This window comes from Cricetulus griseus, assembly GCF_003668045.3.
Source record: "Cricetulus griseus strain 17A/GY chromosome 1 unlocalized genomic scaffold, alternate assembly CriGri-PICRH-1.0 chr1_1, whole genome shotgun sequence".
Taxonomy (NCBI): domain Eukaryota; kingdom Metazoa; phylum Chordata; class Mammalia; order Rodentia; family Cricetidae; genus Cricetulus; species Cricetulus griseus.
The window spans coordinates 186227306-186246891 of NW_023276807.1; the positions used below are offsets into that span (position 1 = coordinate 186227306).

The 19586-nt window shown below is 44.4% G+C and overlaps 1 protein-coding gene across 6 annotated transcripts in view; it reads left to right on the forward strand.

Moving 5' to 3' along the window:
• Wdfy4 (WDFY family member 4) overlaps positions 1-19586 on the forward strand; it is a 233016-nt gene that overhangs the window by 11574 nt on the left and 201856 nt on the right. For all 6 annotated transcript variants that reach the window (XM_035452663.1, XM_027389479.2, XM_027389481.2 and 3 more), the window contains one exon: positions 10266-10515. In XM_035452663.1, coding sequence (XP_035308554.1) covers positions 10282-10515 — 234 coding nt within the window. In that variant the 5' untranslated portion in view covers positions 10266-10281. The remainder of the gene's footprint in view (positions 1-10265; positions 10516-19586) is intronic.

Consider the following 19586-nt stretch of genomic DNA (forward strand, 5'->3'; position numbering starts at 1 on the left):
TGACACACAAAGGTCACACCTCAAAATCCTTCCCAAGCAGTTCCACCAACAGTGAAAACATTCAGATATATGAGCCTATGGGGACCATTTGAATTCAAATCACCCATATACTTTCAATTTCCCCAACACACTTCCATGTGGCTTACTTCTGCCCCTGATTCTGCATTGCCTCTTCTGTCTCCCACTATCTTACCAACTCCACACCATCCTTGACAGACAGCTCCTTTTCTGGGCTCCCCAGAGTAGATTCTGCTTTCCTCCCAGGGTACTTCAGGCTTTGTAAATGAGCATCATTTTCCCTGACTCTTGTTCTTGAGGCTGTGAGCAATTGGAGGATGGACCTGGGCCTGCAGAAGTTGAGCCAGCAGAAGCCAGCAGAAGCCAGTAGAAGGCTGCTGTAAGATACCCATCTCATTCTTTGCTGAGATTACCACAGTAGCTTTCTGGGACCAGGGCTTGTCAGCAAGGCATTCTCAACCCTGTCACATGCATGGTGCTCTCCAATCCTGGCTTCTTCTGCTCTGGCTTCTCCTGAGAAACAGAACCTGTTCTCAGATGCTCACCGCAGTCTTACAGTGCCCATCATGGCATTCAGAGCAGCCTTTCCAGGACCCCAGGTGCTCCACAGGTTGGGTCACAGGTCTCGCCATGTCCTCAGGGAGGGACCTCTTTGCTCAACATCTATTAGCTGTTTCCCTGGCTTCACTGACAGTGAGCATTGAGGTCCTGGGTGTAGATTTAGATGATTGTTCTCTTTCTGTGACTAATAATGCAATAACCCACCATACAGACCCTGCCAAGTAGTGTTTAGTCCATCGACTTGGGCTGCAAGGCACTGACCTGTGCTAGAGGTGCTGGTTCCACTGGAGGGTATGGGGTTCCTGCTCAGAGCCTGGTTGACTGTGGTGTCAACAGCATTTGGTAACAACTTTGCAAGTTTAGAGAACACTGGCTGCTCTTCTGGAAGATGCCCACCTATGTGTGTGTGACTATACCTTCCGAAGCAACGCTTTCTAAGTCTCAGTGAAGCTAAGCCACAAGTCTTCTCCCATGGTGAAGAGGGTTATGGTTGGAAATAAACCCCTTGTCATTGAGCTGTTCCTAGTATATGCTGGAGCTTAGCTTCAGGGTCCCAGCCAGGGGAAGCACTTCTCAGTCTTTTTGCAATGTGGAAGTTGGTACACATACCAAGATACAAAAGCAGTCCCTTCTGCAGGGCATGGAGAGTTCCTGTGTTCAGTTTCTGTTGCAAAAAACCACAGAGGTGTGTATGCTGGCCTTGAGTGCATCGTAGCCTGGAATTAGAAAAAGGAAGTCCTCAGTGCTTAGAAGTTTTTGCAGACCTGCCTGGTTCCTGGCAAGAGTGGCCCACTTAGTCTTTAGGGGGATTCCAGAGCTTCTGGGAACAGCCTGAGCAACCTCCCTCTCCTGAGCCTGTGAAGCAGATTGCAGGGTCCTGGCTCTGTTGCTGTCTTCCTGAGGTATATGTGGCACTTGCCTTGAGTAGGAAGTTGGAATGCTTGGTCACTGCAGGGGTGTGGGGAAGCTCCAAGGGGTTTGATGGGGTCAACTGAGAGGTCATGTCTGATGGTGGCCTGGTCTTTGTTCCACCTGAGAGTCTGGACATCCAGAGCCCTTGTGCAGAACCCTTACTCCTGTTTTCTGCTCTTCAGTATAGCCATTTGTCCTATTTATTCCTGATGTGACCCATGACATAGGTTCACAGTCTTGGGGACAGTATTCCCATTCCTGGGAGCTACTCAGGACAGTGAGTCCTTACCTCCAGCCCTGTCTTGGTGAACACTCAGGTTCACTTGTATATGACCTTGTGGCATCCATACAGACCAGTTCCTAAATGGGAGAAAACCTAAGATCTGACAGACCCAGAGGCCAGACTAGGAGGAAGTGATGTAGGAGAGAAGTGGGGGTCTTGCAGACCTGGGACAGTTTACCTTGCTTTGGCGCTGGACCCTAAAGACTAATCAAATATTACAGTGCAGAATAGACGGGCTGTGTGGTGGTCAGTGGTGTTGTCTGAAAGCTGTGGGCAAGAGGGAGGGGCATTTTTAGGACAGTGAGCACATACTGGCTTCAGGAGCTGATGTCTGGCCAACACAGCAGGGTCTTCCATGGAGTACGAAGCAGGAAGCAGGAGAGGAGGCCTAGAGGAACCTCCTAGCTCAGCATGTGAGCTCAGCAGACAGTTCAGGCTGCAGACAGCATATGTTGCATTGGGCCCTGGGCCACATTCTACAGGAATTCCGAGGCTCTTGCCTACTCTGCAATTCTTGTGTTCTCCAAGGCAGCCTTTTCCTATTGTCTGATCTTGGTTCCAAGGCTCATTTTTGTGCTCGTTCTATTTTAAAGATGTCTGTTCTGCCTAGAGCTAGTCATTCATCAATCAATAACTGATTTCCCATTACCCCTTTGAGTCAATGCCTGCCACAAATGTGGCAAATGCTTCTGACTTCTCAGACCATAAGAGATTTCATACCTCTCTGTGAAGGAGCAGGCTGTGTGAAGACACCTAGGGATTCTGCTTAAAGTCAAAATGACCCCATGTATCCTCATCTTTACAGAAAGGAAGGGAAGGGCATTCTGTATTTTAGGAAATTAAATCCATCTGTGCATGCAGAACCAAGTGTGGATAACTCACTACTAGATGAACGGAAAGGGAAGCAGACACATACGGACAGGCACTCTCCCGCTCTGTGGTTCCTGGTCTGGATGTGTCCCCACCTCCAGGGAAGACCTGTTCTGGGAGCTTCCAAACTGGAAACAGAGTCATAGACACAGACACAAAAGTGGGGAGGAGATTTCATCTTCCATTTTATGAAATTCAGCGTTTCATCTCCAGGCTTTCCTTTGCTGTGGAATAAGGCCCAGGCTTCCCCCCAGCCGACCCTTGAGGCTGCTTCACATGCTTTCGTGCTCTAGAGTCTACAGTCTAAACTAGTTTTCCTGAAGCATCTTCGGGAATCTTAGTGTCAAAGGCTGATAAATCACATCGTATGGCCTGAGAGGTCTACCTGCCTTTAACAGGAATTCAGGAATCTCTCTCTCTCTCTCTCTCTCTCTCTCTCTCTCTCTCTCTCTCTCTCTCTCTCTCTGTCTCTCTCTCTCTCTCATATGTGTGTGTTTGTGTGTGTACGCACATGGGTGTTTTTCTAGACTACTCTCCACTGTATGTTTTGAGACTGGATCTTTCATTGAAAGCCGAGCTCATTGGTTGAGTATTCTGTTACCCAGTGAGCTTCAGAGATCTGCTTGTTTTCATTCTCCCAGCTGCAGCTCTGGTGTTTGGGTGGATGCTAGGATGGGACCTTGGGTCTTCCTGCTTGTGTGGCAGGCACTTTACTGATTGAGTCATCTCCCTGGGCCCTCAGAATGTTTCTTTAGCAGCAAAATACCAGTATCTCAGGGGTTTTCTTAGGCTCCAGATGTGTCCTTTCAAGATGGCAGTTTGGGGAGAAGAGACAGGAAATAATGAGCCTGAGCTCATTATTTCTAGCACCTCTTTAAACATTGTTCTTGTTACACACGTATAGTTGCTCTACAACACACACACACACACACACACACACACACACACACACACACACTGAAATCAAACAAACAAACTCTTTGACTCCAGTGTGTTCTGGCCCTGTCTCTAGAGACTCCTCCAGTGGCCCTCACCTCACCTAGCAGGTTCCTTTTCTCTCTAGGCAGGAACTGATGTGGGAGCTTGCCTATGGTGCTTGCTTCTTAGTAAGGGGCCACTACAGCTGTTTCTTCTTCTTTTTTAAATTTTTCTATTATTTATTTACTTATTTTTAGTTTTTCGAGACAGGGTTTCTCTATGTAGCTTTGGAGCCTGTCCTGGAACAAGCTCTTCTAGACCACCTAGTCTAGAACTCACGGAGATTCACCTGCTTTTGCCTCCCAAGTGCACCACCACTGCCCAGCTTAGCTGTTTGTTCTTGGTGGTCGTTACCCTGACCAACCTCATTGGCTACTCCCTGGTTTCCCTTCCCATGACAAACAAAACTGAAGCAGACACAGGTAAGAGCCAGGAGGCAGAGGGCTGTGGCCCCAGCTACATATCTGAGTCAGAAGCTAATTCCATGGATCCGTATTCGCTAGAAACTTCTGTTTCTCAAACATCTCGGTGTGTTTCCGAGAAGGTGAGTCACGTGTTTCAGTTCAGCAAACCCAGCTTCCCCACCGAGAGGGGACAGACTATGTCTGGTGCTTGTCAAATCCCACATCCCGAATTCTTTGTCACTTTTTGTTGCTAGATAGGGTCTCACTTTGTAACTTTGGCTACACTGGAGCATGATATGTAGATCAGGGTGGCCTTCAACTCACAGAGATCCTCCCGAGGGCTGGGACCTATTAGGCACACACAGAATTTTCCAACCCGATACCTTGTCTCCCCATGGCTTATTCCTGGGGTGCTGTGTAGGTCTCAGACACAGCATGTACTGAGCAGGTTGGCTGGTAGAGCTCATGAGTGTGGTCATAGCATGACTGGTTCATAGGGTAGTGACCATGCTTAGTAGGGCTATGTGTGTTGGGTGGCTCCATCTGAATATGGTCCAGCTCCATAGGGATAACAGTTTGATTGGCACATAGTGTCCCTCAGTGTTTGGGGAAGGCATATGGAAATCTTAGAGTGAGGGCAAAGAACATGTTCTAAAGAGAGACGCAGGGGATGTGTGTATGTGCTTGCGCATGTGTATTGCACAGTCAACGTGGAGACAGATTTCTTCATTGGCTCATGTATTCTTTCACATACTTAGCCAAGAACACTTTATTAGACACCTTCATACTTACACCCAATGCTCCATAGATATGTGCCCTGGGGAGCAAGGTCACAGAAAGTACCTGAGACCCCTACAAGGAAGCAAGAGGCAAGAATATCCTGGAATCTGGTTGCAGAATAGCAGCTATGGGGGGGGCTCTATAGGAGCAGGCTGGACAGATGACATCCACAACTCCTCACATTGTATCACCCACACAGCCAGAAGCTATAAGGAAGTGTTTGCTTTGTGTCTGTTGTACTTGCAAAATCAGCAGGACTTGAACTAAATGATATTGGGAGTATTGGACACAAGAGGAGGTAGATGGGGTAAACAAGATCAAAGTGTACTATGCATGTGTGCAAAAATGTCATAAGAAAATCATGATTTTGTCAAATGAATATATGCTGATAAAAATAACTGGCATTGTCCAAGCCATGCAGTATGCCCCTGTGCTCAGTGGGTGGGAGAAAGCTCACTGAAAACACCATTGAGAGCCTGGAGAATGTACTGATTTTTAGAGCTGGCTGCTTCCTTTTAGGAAGTTAGGGAAGCATTATGGCTCATCATTTAGAAGGGAAGATTGCAATGGTGAGTAGCTGGCCTAAGTGTGTGGCATCATTAAATAAGTAACAGGCATCACTTTTCAGCTGCCACAGCTTCTGCGACCTCCACAGCCAGCAGAGGGATGGAAGATCCTGGGGAGCCAAGAAGGCAGTTCGGTTCCAAATGACTCAACCAGTTTAAATTCTGGAATTTGAACCTGAGTAGTTTATTTTAGGCATATTTAAGCACAGCACAATTTGGTGAAAGCTATTGTGGTGATGATGGCAACTGTTCTGGTGATGACTCAATCCACGAGCACAACAAAGAATACATAAATCCCCTGAGGAACAAAGTAAGCTAAATGCAGATTGGATGTGACTACATCAAAACTCTTTGTAAAGTTCATGGAGGTAGATTTTGTTTGTTTTTAAATAATTTATTTGATTTTATTTTATGTGCATTAGTGCAAGAGTGCCAGGTCCCCTGGAACTGGAGTTACAACAGTTGTGAGCTGCCATGTGGATGCTGGGAATTGAAACTGGGTCCTCAGGGAAGCAGCCAGTGCTCTTAACTGCTGAGCATCTCTCCAGCCTGAAGATGGTGTTTATAGACTGATGGTGAAAAACAGATTTTCAATAAGGGTGTGGGAGGAGGTCCCAGTGCCAGAAAAGTCCCTAGTCACACAGATCATCAGGCTAGACAGCACATCCGCTCCCAGCCTTCTGGGTGAAAACCAGGTATTTCTTCTTCAAAGGAACAACCCTATATGTTTAACATTCCAGGTTCCCCCAGCTTATGTGTGAGCACAAAGACCTCCATACCTCCTACATTCAGTCTCTATGAAGATGTTAAGGGAAATGAAAACAAGTCATTATAACAAAACAAAATAAATTATGAAGCAGTTTATAAGGGAAAAATATCCCTAGAGGATACTCATATTTTTCTTATTATGTGTATATATGTGTATTTGTATAGGTGCATGAGTGTGTATGGGTGCTTATGCATGTAGGTGGAGGCCAGACTTCAGTATTTTTCTAGTTTTTAATAAAATACTTATTTATTTTTATTTTTGTGTGTATGAGTTTTACCTCCATGTAAATATGTGTACCGCATGTGTACTTGGAACCCCTGATACTGGAGTTACAGAAAGTTATTAGCAGCTCTGTGGGTGCTATGAACCAAACTGGGTCCTCTTTAAGAGCAGCCAGTGTTATTCACTTCTGAGCCATATCTTCAGTCCCCATCATGGTGTTATTTATTTATTTATTTATTTATTTATTTATTTATTTATTTATTTATTTGAGACAAGGTCTCTAATTGGCCTGGAGCTTACAGAACAGGCTGGCCAGGGAGCCAAAGGGTCCATCTGTCTTCACCTCCCTTTTTTGGGATTACGAGGATGAGCCACCACACCCAGCTTCTTACCTGGGTTCTGGAGATGGAACTCAGGTCCTCAGCCTAAGCACTATACTCACTGAACCATGTTCTTGACATTTATTATTTTTTAAATCATCAAGTCTATCGTCTCTGACATTCTCTTGAAAACCAACAAGACAAAGACAAATAAGCAAAGATTATGGGTAGTCAGCTCATGAAGGAGGAGCCAGAAGGCCAAAAGGCACAGGGAAGATGCTTCTATTTAGGCGCACACACCAATCTGGCAGCAAGGCACCCTCAGGTCAATGGCATTGCCAATCATTAGAATGCAGGATGAAGCCAATCCAGGGGGGCTGCCTCTGAATCGAGAGAGGAGCCTCCTGATGCTTGTTGGAGGGAATGTGCCCCATGCCTGTTTTCTGGGGTTATCCCAGTAGAATCTGCTTGAACTGAGCATGCATAGGCTCTCCACTTGGCTCTGCTGCTTTTGGGTACATGCCAGTGCCACATAGTCCTGTGAGGCAGCCTGCATGGTCTGCCCTCCCACCCCCATCAAGGTGTGCAGAAGCAGAAGCTGCAAGTGGTTCAGCGCTCTGCCACTGTGAGAGCTGTCAAGTAGATGCACATATAACACCACTTTGCAAACAGGTGGCAGTGAGATGACACAGACTCGGCAAATCCACACCTGTATGTTCCTGTCTGAAGATACCACGTTGAGTGAGATGCTGAAAAGATCAGGCCACTGGGTTGCTTGAAAACTAGGCATGCAGAATCCAGGTGCTGTGGGCTGTGCTTCTGAAGTGGCGGTGCTGGTGGAACATTACACACCAAGCAGGCACGGAGATAAGGTGGGAAATAGAAAGACAAGGAAGAAAACAAACAGAGGCCACCAGAAGAGCCTGCCAATGGCAGGGAAGAGACTGAGGGGTTTGACTGACTCCCCTGCCTGCCGGAGCACTTTCGGGGCACTCTACACCCCAGCTACAGCTGTGCCCATTTTAAGTTTACATTTCCACGAGTTTTGCTAAGCATGTACATTCATGTAACTAACACCAGGATCAACAATGAATGTTTTCATAGTTACAAACTTTCCATTATGTCTCTGCCTGGTCGTGAAGTTTTCTCCCTTACCCTCAGGTGGCCACTGATGTGACCTAGGTCAACAGAGATTTGAAGTTTTACACACATGGAATCATTTAGTTGTGGTGCTCTGTGTCCTGATCCTTTAATCCAGCATAATTGCTACTTAATATTTATCAGTTTGTTCATTGCATTTTAAGTGGATTAGCACTGAATATACCACAATTTTTTTATCCATAAAAAACAAGAAAAGATGAGTTCTGGAAATGGAGTTTGAGAGTAGGAAGCGCACGTGACTGAAGAGGGGCCAGAGAACATGCAGATTTGTACCTAAGCAAGTTCAGAATGGTTGGGGGGATGGTTAGTTTTACCAGGTAATAGAGGGATAACATCTAGCTCCCTTTCTCCTGCTGTAGTCAAGTATAGCAGGCTTGCCTCTGAGTTCAGGATGGATTCTGTCTTCATAATGTTGAATTTTGGGAGATCTTTATGCAGGAAGCCTAGATATTTTGGTCTCTACTTGAAGTGTATTTCACTTCAGACAAATAGACCACAAGCCTGTGTTGTTCTGTGAGCCAGTCACATCTCATCTGAGATGTCTGACAGTGAAGTCAAGGACACAAGCAAAAACAAGTTTTGGGGTGTGTGTGTGTGTGTGTGTGTGTGTGTGTGTGTGTGTGTGTAGGCAGTTGCCGGTGAACTGGGTACAGCCTCTTCCATCTATCTCAAAGCCCTTGTTCTTGTGTCTACTGACTTGAGGGTGTTGACCTCCATAGATTGTTCCTATATATACTTACAGAGGGCCCCCAGCAAGCTCAGGGCTTCACGGGTCATTTTGAGGACAGTCTTCTAAAAATATTGACTATGAAGCAAACAACACTGAGAGGGAATGAGGAACTTACCCTTAAGACTTAAGTAGTAGAGGCTATGATTTAGATATAGGTTACATGCCTAAACAAAAGTTTTAGTAATTACTAATGATGATGCTGAATATTTCATTCTCTCTCTCTCTCTCTCTCTCTCTCTCTCTCTCTCTCTCTCTCTCTCTCTGTTTCTCAGGCAAGGTCTTGCTATGTACTAGACTTCCAAGTAATTTATTATACAGCTCAGGTTGACTTTGATTTTGTAATCCTTCTTTACCTTCCCAACTACTGGTACAGGCATGTGCATCAGGCCATCCTCAGCTATACTTATAAGAGCTAAATATTTCAAAAATGTTTAAAAGGCCATATGTGTATATACACATACATATATGCTAATTGTATATATATGTAACATATATGTCTGTAATGTAGAAAAGTTAGTATATGAATTGTGTGTTGTATGAATTATATCTTAGTTAACAATTTTTAAGACACCTATGACTTATAAGTTTTTTTAAAGATTTATTTATTTTATTTTATTTTATATGCATGAGAATTTTGCCTGTGTGTATTATGTGTACCACATGTGTGCCTGGTGCCTGCAGAGGACAGAAGATGGCGTAGGATCTCTGGAACTGGGATTAAAAATGATTGTGAGCCACCAAGTGGGTGCTGGGAACTAAACCTGGATCCCATGCAAGTGATTTTAAACTGTAAGCTGTGTCTCCAGCTTCCAAGACCTTTGCTTTTAAAGCTTCTGGTGCCTTTACAGACAGAAGCTGCTCAAGTATTTGCACGTCTCCTTTGTTTCTGTAGTCTCTTAGAGGAAGAACAGCTTGAAGTAGCGTTCAGGCTTTAGCGTATCAATCTGTGGGTTTCCTTAGTTATCTGCCGAGAGTGTCAGAATGTCCACTCACTGTGGAGATATATTGTTTATGATTTATTAAAGCCACTGGAGATCAAAATAGCAAAGCCAGACACACTAGTTAGCTATAGAAGCCAGGCAGTGGTGGTACACACCTTTAATCCCACCACTTGGGAGGTAGAGGTAGATAGATGTATGTTAGTTCGAGGCCACACTAAGCTACATGAAATATATCCAGTCCTAAAGAGAAACAGCTCACACAAAGATGATCTCAGCATTTGGGATCACACACTTTTAATCCCAGGACTCACGAGAGGTATTTAAGACATGAACAAGGGGCTCAGAGCTGGCATTCATTCTCCAGCCACACTGAGGAGAAGCAGCTGTTTGAGGCTTGAGACAGGATCAGCCCTTTCAGCCTGAGGTAGAGGTAAGAGTTAGTGGCTTGGTTGCTTTGCTTCTGTGATCTTCAGTTTGAAGCTTGAACCCCAATATCTGGGTCTTTTATTTTTTATATTACAACTCAGTGTTACTATATGAAAGTCTGTGCCTGGCACATGTGGTATTGTTAATTATGTGTTAATCGCATCTAAACCTGAATCATTTGGACAATCCTTCCTCATTTTTGTAGGTTTCAGGTACTGACTTTTCTGGAAGCTGAACTGAGTAATGTTGGACCTTTTTTCTAATCAGTCATCAGGAAGTGAGATAGCAGGACTTTTCATTTTCAGTTGTTTGTTCTGAATTCAGATCTGCTTTGCCGAAGATGGAGGCTGAATATCTTTCAAAGGCCGAGGACAGACTGGAGGACCCCGGTTTCCAAAATGAAGGCCAGTCCCCTGCTCTGAAGCCTGATTTCCCACTAGAAGGGCAGTGTCCTGGCCCCACTGTCCTCTGGGACATGCTTGAAAAGAAATTTCTGGAATACCAGCAGCTGACACACAAGAACCCGGAAGAGCGTCGAAAGAACCTGCTCAGCCTTCTCCCCCTGTTCTTAAAGGTCAGAACCCCAAATTTTATTTTATTTTTATTTGGCATACAAATATGTATTTGGTGATTTGTGGGGTGTGTATCTATGCATTTGGCTATTTGTGGGTTGCATTCCTATGTATTTGGTTATTTGTGGGGTGCATTTTGAAGCTTTGATACACCCACTGTCCAGTGATCTCAACTGAGTATTTAGTAAACTGTGTGTTTCAGCCATGTGCCTTTTGTTTCTGGTGAGATTGTGTGGAGGTCTCATCCCTACATATCTGGAAATACATGCCATTGTTAACATGGGGACCATAGGCTTTGAGGACACTTGACTATCAATACAAGTGATTTCTGGTGAGTCTGGAGAAGGTTTGTCTTAGTTTTCTCATGAGCTGTCATGAAGTACCATAAGCAACATGGCTTATAAGCAATATGGAAATCACTTCTCCAATTAGTTTGAAAAAAATTGGTAGACATGATAATACCAACAACTGTACAGTTGAAATTTTCCAGTGTGTATAAAAAGCCCTGGGTGATTTTGGTTGATGGGGCTGGAATGTCTAAACTTGACTCTTCATTTTGGGTCCAAGGAAAAATAAGGTGATCTAGAATGTTATTTGAGTGAAGGCAATATACATAAGTTTGAGTTGCTCCTGCTTGGAAAGGAGTATTTCCTGAGGTGTGGGGTCATGCCCGACTGGAGCAGCTTCTTTGTCAGTCAGACTGACATAGAAGGGGCGAGCCTTGTGGTGATAAGGCTCTGATGAAGGTTAGCAGTCACACATGCTTTAGCTTAAGAACCCTTGAGAATGACAGAAGAGTCACTAACCCATGCAAGATTTTGGTTATCATTTTAGTAACAGGATGGCCCAGGGGAATCTGAAGGGTACAGAATTCTGACATGGGCTGACTTGAGAGCCAAGTCACCTCTAGGACCACAGGCTCTTCTCTGTGGTCAGGGCTCATGTCCCCTAGCACAGGAAGAAGAGTTCTCAGTCAGGCCAAAGTCAACAGGGTCTTAATGCTGATCTAGGGTCACCTCCCCAGGGCTGTGCTCTAGCCTTCTTTTTTAGTATCACCTTGTTGTGTCTTTGGCTAGAACTGCCCAAACTATACGAAGATGTTCACTGACTTAACATGGCTTGACTTATGATATTTCAACTTTATGTGCAAAATAGTATGTAGTCAGCTGAAAGTAGATTTTCAATTTAAACCTTGATTGTCCCAGGGCTGGGAGTGTCTGGTATGATCCTCTGTCTCTATGCTGGATGTTGGCAGTGAGCCCCAGCTCCTGGTCAGCCTGGACATGACATCTGAACAACCGATGCCGATCATGCTCAGTATGTTAGCTGTGTTTGATGTATTTTCACTTAAGGTGGGCTTGCTGGGTTGCGAAGTCATTGTAAAGCCAGGAGCATAATAAAAACAAGCGGCACCCGAAACAGAGTGAGCCCCATGTTCAAACACTTAGCAGAGCACAGAAGTAAGACCTTCAGAGCAAGTTTTGTGATGTCAGCCAAACAGACACTGTCATGGATGAGACCTAGACAACACTCAGCACCACTCTGCCTGAACTGGAACTGGATGAGGTGTTTACAGATTCTCACTATAACCCTGTTATGGATAGGACCTAAACTTACGACAACTCTGGAAGTGAAGAAATATGCAGATGTTGAGAAACCTGCCCACGGTTATCCAGTTGTTAGCTGGGAGCAGAATTGAACTGAAAAGCCCGCCTAACATCAGCATTGCTAACCACTGGGTGCAATTGCTTAGTGTTTGAGTCTGTAGGATGGGACCTATCTACTTTCCCTTTCCCTGGCTCATAATAACTTACAATGCAATGACTTGGCATGGACAGAGTTTTACTTTTCTTTTGGTGACAAAATGATTGTCACTCCCTGAACACATGATGTTTGGGCAGCTGACTCCAGGCTGTGGCAGGCAGGGAAGAGGTGTCATTGCATCACATAGGAAGCAACACAAGGCTTCTGTAACACACAGAGCAATGTTGTCAGGATTTTTTTTTTTTTTTTTTTTTTTTGTGCATGCAACTGTGGGCTTTGATTCTTGAGAACTCTTGAGAACTTTCCCCATCATAGGATCCCACGCTGGAAAAAGAAGTATGCTCAGGGAGGCATGGATGCATAGGTGTGAGTTTTTGGCTGAGTCTGTTCCAGGAGATGGGAAGCAGTCCAGGTCATGCAAAAAACACTCTGTGATAGCAGATTGTCAGGAGAACCAATGCTGTAAATCTCGTTGTTGAAAACTGTTTTTAGAATTTGTGCTTTAAGAGAAACAGGAAACAAGGCTGGGAGGGTCTAGAAGTAATTGTAAAATTCCTCAATGTATGGAACTGGGGAGGTACATTGGAGAAACAGGAGATCTGTAGATGTGGTAGACTGGGGATTCGGTCAGTCAATGGGCTCATATTCCTTATTTTTAAATAATCACATCATTTCACCTATTCTTTGCTCCCCCATACTCTCCCATATGCCTTTCCATGATCTCTTTTAAATCCATGGCCTCTTTTTCACTAATTGTTGTTTAACATAACACACACACACACACATTTCACAGACACAAAGACACATACACTATACACAAACACAGACACACACACTACACACAAACACAGACACACACACACACCCATACACACACCACACACACTACACACAGACACATACACACATTACACATAGATACACAGACACACACACTAGACACAAACACACACACACACCCATACACACACCACACACACACACACACATTACACAGACACAAAGACACATACACTATACACAAACACAGACACACACACTACACACAAACACAGACACACACACACCCATACACACACCACACACACTCACACACCCATACACACACCACACACACATACACACACTACACACAGACACATACACACATTACACATAGATACACAGACACACATACTACACACAAACACAGACACACACACACCCATACACAGACACAGACACACACACTACACACAAACACACACACACACCCATACACACACCACACACACACACACACACACACACACACATTACACAGACACAAAGACACATACACTATACACAAACACAGACACACACACTACACACAAACACAGACACACACACACCCATACACACACCACACACACACACACCCATACACACCACACACACACACACACACACACACACACACACAGACACACACACACACACACACACACACACACACACACACACACACACACACACACACACACACACACACACACACACACACACACACACACACACACAGCATTTTTTCCAGAAAATGCTTTGGTGTACCACTTTAAAAAATATAACACACATTGCTTGGCAGTGGTGGCACATGCCTTTAACCCCAGCACTGGAGAGGCAGAAGCAGGAGGATCTCTGTGAGTTTGAGGCCTGGTCGATGGAGTGAGTGCCAGGACAGGCTCTAAAGCTACACAGAGAAATCCTGTTTTAAAAAAGCCCAAAATACAAACACACGCTTATTTCTAAATTCATAAATATAACCTGCTCAGTCCCTATAATATTACTTCTATGTATATGTTTGCAGGGTTGACCACTTGGTATTGGATAACCAATTGGTGCTTGATCCCTGGGGAAGACTGCTTTTCTTGGTCTCAGCATTCTTCAGTTGCCTGTAGTGCTTTGTATAGGAGTATATACCTACAGACCTCTTGGTTATATACCTCTTGAACTTTTCCTGTCCACATAGTGCATCTATTGCTGTGTCCTTGTTCATCTCATATTTGGTGAGCCATGTTGGTGAAACTTCATGAGCATAGCTTCCAACAGTCTTAGAAGACACCATCTCACAGCAAACTCCCTGATCCTCTGGCTCTTACTGTCTTTCTGCCCCCTCTTCTTCCATGATCCCTGAGCCTTGGGTATGGGAGCTTGTATTGTGTTTGGACTGGGCTCCACAACTTTGCATTTACCACAATCTTGTTGAATCTAGATGGGTTTTTGTGGCTTGGCTGAAAAAATAGGGAAGAAAAACATTTCTAGGCGCATGGCTTAGGAATGTCATGTGGCTACTTCTTGTCACTTGGAATTCTGGGATACTCACTTGCAGCATGTTGCTACCAAGTATTGGGAAGGTCAGACAGTCCCGAGTAAAGTCATGTGCACAGGAATGTGCTCATTCTCCCTCTCATTCATCTCCCCCTCTGTGTGTGTGTGTGTGTGTGTGTGTGTGTGTGTGTGTGTGTGTGTGCGCGCACGCGCGTGCGCGCGTGAGAGAGAGAGAGAGAGAGAGAGAGAGAGAGAGAGAGAGAGAGAGAGAGACTTAAAGCTAACTACTAATCTAATGGAGTTTGTTTCATTGAATATGGTTATTTGAAAAGTAAATGTAGTGATAAATGAAGAAAGATAAGCAACAATGCATCTAATAGGAGGGCTAACGAACAATTATTTTCTAGTGTGATATCCAGAGGGGACACAGAGAGCCAGTGTCTCCTAGCTTGCTCCCAAGTCTACCTTACCTTGCAGTAGAGAGGGACCATGGCTTACTCTCACCTTGGGGGAACTATGGGTTTTGTTGTTTTAGCGGAAGCTTCACTGTACCACTTTCACTTTTGTTTCTGATTTATAAAGGAGGTTGTTCACGGTGCCACACTAAGCAGAAAGTGTTGGGAATGGCTGGAACTGAAAAGCAAACCTACCAGACCTAAGGACAGTAATAATAATGTCATGCTCAGGCAGGAAACCCAACCACATTTATTTTTGTCCTGAGAAGCTGGGGTTTTTCCCATCTCCTCATGAGCTTTTGTCTTTGTTTGTTTTCCTTTGGAGATCATAGTGCCATTTTCTTTCTTACATGGGAAGAGAAGGGACAGCCACGAGGCATGATGGTGCAGCTTAGATAATGTTAGTAAATAAAATTTTTTTTTTAAATATTGAGCAATATTCTCTCAGCATGCAAGTCCCAGTTTGGGAAAAAATTAGGGCCTTTTGGAAGCTGCTTTAACTCTTTGGAGTCTCCACGGTACCATTCAGTGACTGATTGGTTCTGTGCATCAAACAGCACCCTGGTGGCCTGAAAGAGTTAAAGCAGCCCGGAGAAAGCGCCCATCACAGTCCCAGGAAGAAGCTGTGCCTGGGGAGCTCCAGTTCTGAGTACAATTACTGCTCAAATCACAGAGGCCCTATTTGCTTTATTGTCCCGTGCCTCCAGGAGTCCCACGGCTCCCGAGACAATATCCATGCTCCAGAATCAACGGCCTGAAAATTGGTCTTTGAAGGGCTTGGGAGTACAGGGAGGAGGTAAGGAGCTTAGTGAAAGTTTGCACAACAGAGTTCATTGTCCTGGGGAAAAATAGTATCCCACCTCACTCCAAGCCCAAAGGACTATTTTCCATCTAGAGATTGTGTGTCTGAGTGACCTGGTTTCCAGGTGGTGTCTGCCATGTTCATGCATATAAAAAGGCTGCTTGGTTGGGCTCCTTATATGTGAAATAATTCAACTCCTCCTCTTTTTTCTTTCCTCCCCCCACCTCTTTTTTGGAAAAAGTCTTGTTATATAGACAAGGCTAGCCTTGAATTTGTGATGTCATGCGTCAGCCTCTGAGTGTTGGCACCACAGGCATGCACCACCATGCCTGGCTGAAACAGCTGAACTCTTGAGGATTTTTTTTGCTTAATCCCTCTCTCACTCTCAGTATTCTAGTTTCATTTCTGTTGCTATGATAAAATGCCCTGACCAAAAGCACCACAGGGGAGAAAAGGATTTATTTGGCCTGTAATTCCAGGGTACTGTCCATCACTGAGGGGAAGTCAAGGCATAGACTCAAAACAACTTAGTCAATCATGTCTATTGTCAAAACTGTCTGACGGCTTGCGCTTAACTTTAACTTACATGGTCCAAGACCCCTGCCTGGGGAATGGTGCTACTCATAGTGGGCTGAGTCTTCCTGTGTCAATTAACAACCAAAACAAATCCCCCACAGACATGCACCCAGGCCAACCCAACTAGAAAATTTCTCATTCAGGCTTTCTTCTCAGGTAATTCAAGGTTGTGGCAAGTTGACATTTAAAATTAACCCTCCCACTCCATTTCTGCAAAGTGAATCTAAAAGTAGTGTCAACCTCAAAGAATGGTGTGAAGATTAGTGGAACTAAGACCATCATATTATGTATTTGGCCATCATTACTGTGCGTTGTGGGCATTAAAATCACTTTCTCTGCTTGTCAAGTATTTGTTGAAGACATACTGTGTCCAACAGTCACCAGCAGTTTTGTAGTTTTATCGAAGTTCTCAATTGTTATCATATCTCCTTCTATTTACAATCATTTGTCAATTAGGCCAACATTTACAGAATAGAAAATTTAAAATAAAAAACTAAAAATTCATACGCCATGTAACATTTAGCTAAAAATGTAGCACATGAATCCTTGTCACCTAGTATATAAGAAATGAAACACAAATCCCGTGGACACACTGGAGAGACCATTCTTGCAATTATAAATCATTTATTGAATGTGGGGTGTGTGCACCATTCCCTTTGTAGCTTTATTAGACACACAAACATCTGTCAGTCTTAGCACAGTTTTGGTTGCCACCATAAGGTTTTGTAGACACCTTCTGTGGTGAACTTGTATAACTGGTTCTTACAACATTCTGTTGCTGGTGTTTATCCATGTCAACACATTCAGCCTTATATTTCCAGTGCTTTTCAAATCCTATTATAAACGCATTCCACAACTTATTCACCCATCATCTTATTGTATGTAGTAAGGTTTTTCTCCAATCCTCCCCAATCACACATAAGGCAAAACAAATATTTCTTGTCCAGTTCCAACATTTCTCTAGGGAATATGTCTAGGAGTGGAACTGAGGGCTCTGGGGTGTGGGTCCCTTTCAGTTCATTGATGAGTTTGCAGTGTAAGAAGCAGAAAACACACATTGTCTTCACTTCCCAATCAAAAGAACTTGAGACAAATGACATTTTATTGGTTAGATGAAAGTGACAAGGATGCTCTGGAGGGCTGGGTGTAAAGAAGCCAGGGTTGTGTATATGGCAGTCATATCAGCTACAGTGTGCTCTCACAGAGCCTGTGGTGTGCATAATGGCAATTGTATCAGCTACTTTTCTGTTACTCTGATAAAAATACCATGACCAAAGCAGCTTATAGGAGGGCTTATTTTGGCTTCAGGTTCCCGGGGGATAGAGGTTCATCATGGCAGGGGCGGCATGGCACAGGCAGGCAATCTGAGCAATGATGTCTCAGCTACACAATACTGTACACATACATTTGCAAGAATGGTCTCTACAGTGTGTCCACAGCATTTGTGTTTCACTTCTTATATACTAGGTGGTGAGGATTCATGTAATATGTTTTCAGCTAAATGTTGCATGGGGTATGAACTTTTGGTTTTTTTATTTTAAATTTTCTATTCTGTAAATGTTGACCTAACTGACAAAGGATTGTAGATAGAAGGCGATCTGACAGCGTTCTAGAGCTTCTCGAGAACACAACTGCTGACAACTGTTGGACACAGTATGTGTGCAGATGAGACTGGATTACTCAGCTTCTTGTTCCAGTTACTGTGTCTGCCTGTTGTCATGCCTTCCTTTCTATGCACACAGGAAGCAGAAAGAGCAAGCAGGAAGTGGGGGTGAGACTATGAACACTTAAAGCCCTCTCCACTTGATGTACTTCCTCCAGCAAGGCTGTACCTCCTAAGGTTCTACAACCCTTCCCCCCCAATAGCACTAATATGTATTTAAATGCATGAACCCGTGGAGGACATTTCTCATTGCAACTACTACATTAACCCCTCAGTGGAGAAGGAGCTAACACTGTTATACAAAAATAAACAAAAGGCTACACTTTAGCCTGCAATACCACTTTTTAGAATTTATCTGCATGAAATAAATGAATGACTAAAAGTAACATTTGAAAACTGTGTGCTGTGGTTTGGACATTGTTTGAGTTGACCCTGTTGGAAGCTTGGACATAGTGGAGGGACCTGTAAGAGGTGGCACCCAGTACAGTGAGCAGGGGGCATTGCCCTTAGGAGGGACTAATGCTCATCTCTCAAAGTCTCACAAGACTAAGTTGTTAGGAAGCAAAGTCACTGTGTCTTGGTCTATTCTGAATGTGCTTTATCCACTTCTGCTTCTCTGCTATGCTGTGTTACTGAGGGTGGACCTCACTAGAGGCCACCCAGATGAAATCTACTTGTGTTGGACTTCCTGACTCCAAAACTACAGTTTTAATAAACCTTGCTTAGGCATTTAGTTATAGTAGCAGAACATGCACACTGCAGAAGAAGATAATCAGTGAGATAAAGCAATTGGGTGGCTGGGTGAGGGAGAGTGGGGAAGGAAATCAGAGAACCACTTACTGAGTGAGCATTTCTGAAGATAGGTGGCCAAAGTGTCTTCTCACCCCAAATATGATGCCAACAAGAGAAACAAACATTCCTGCTCCAGTCCAGCTTGGTGAGGCTATGAGTCTAGTTAGGGCTTCTTACAGGAGCATGCTGGTGAGTCTCCTTTCCCTGCAGCAGTTACCTGTGTATCTGTCCTTGGTGAGAGGTGGGGCCTCCTGAGTCCCATTCCCTCCAGTGATGGGAAGTTGAATGGTACAGCTTTGTACAGGGCTCCTTCAGGTAATCACAGCTGCTAATGGTTGAAGAGAGCAATGGATCTCTTCATGATGCCCAGAGAACAGTTATTCTACAGCATTACTCTTGAGATCTCAACTGGGGCAGATGGGCACTGGCAGGGCATTCTCTGACATGGGGTAGAGGTCTCAGTGGGCTGCAAGTTTACTGGGTGAAATGTGTCTGATGTTTTGATAATATGTGCTCAGACAAGTCCAAGGGCAGTGGTCTGTGTGTCTGGAGCTTGGCAGGAAGCTGGAGCATTTGGAGTGTGGGTCTTGGGCAAAGACGGGAGATGAGTAGATTAGTTACTTTTCTTGTTGCTGCAAATTAAGAGGAAGGGCTTACTTTGGCTCTGAGTTCCAGGGTATAGCCCATCTTGGCAGGGGTCATGGCAGCAGGAAACTAAGGCAGCAGATCACA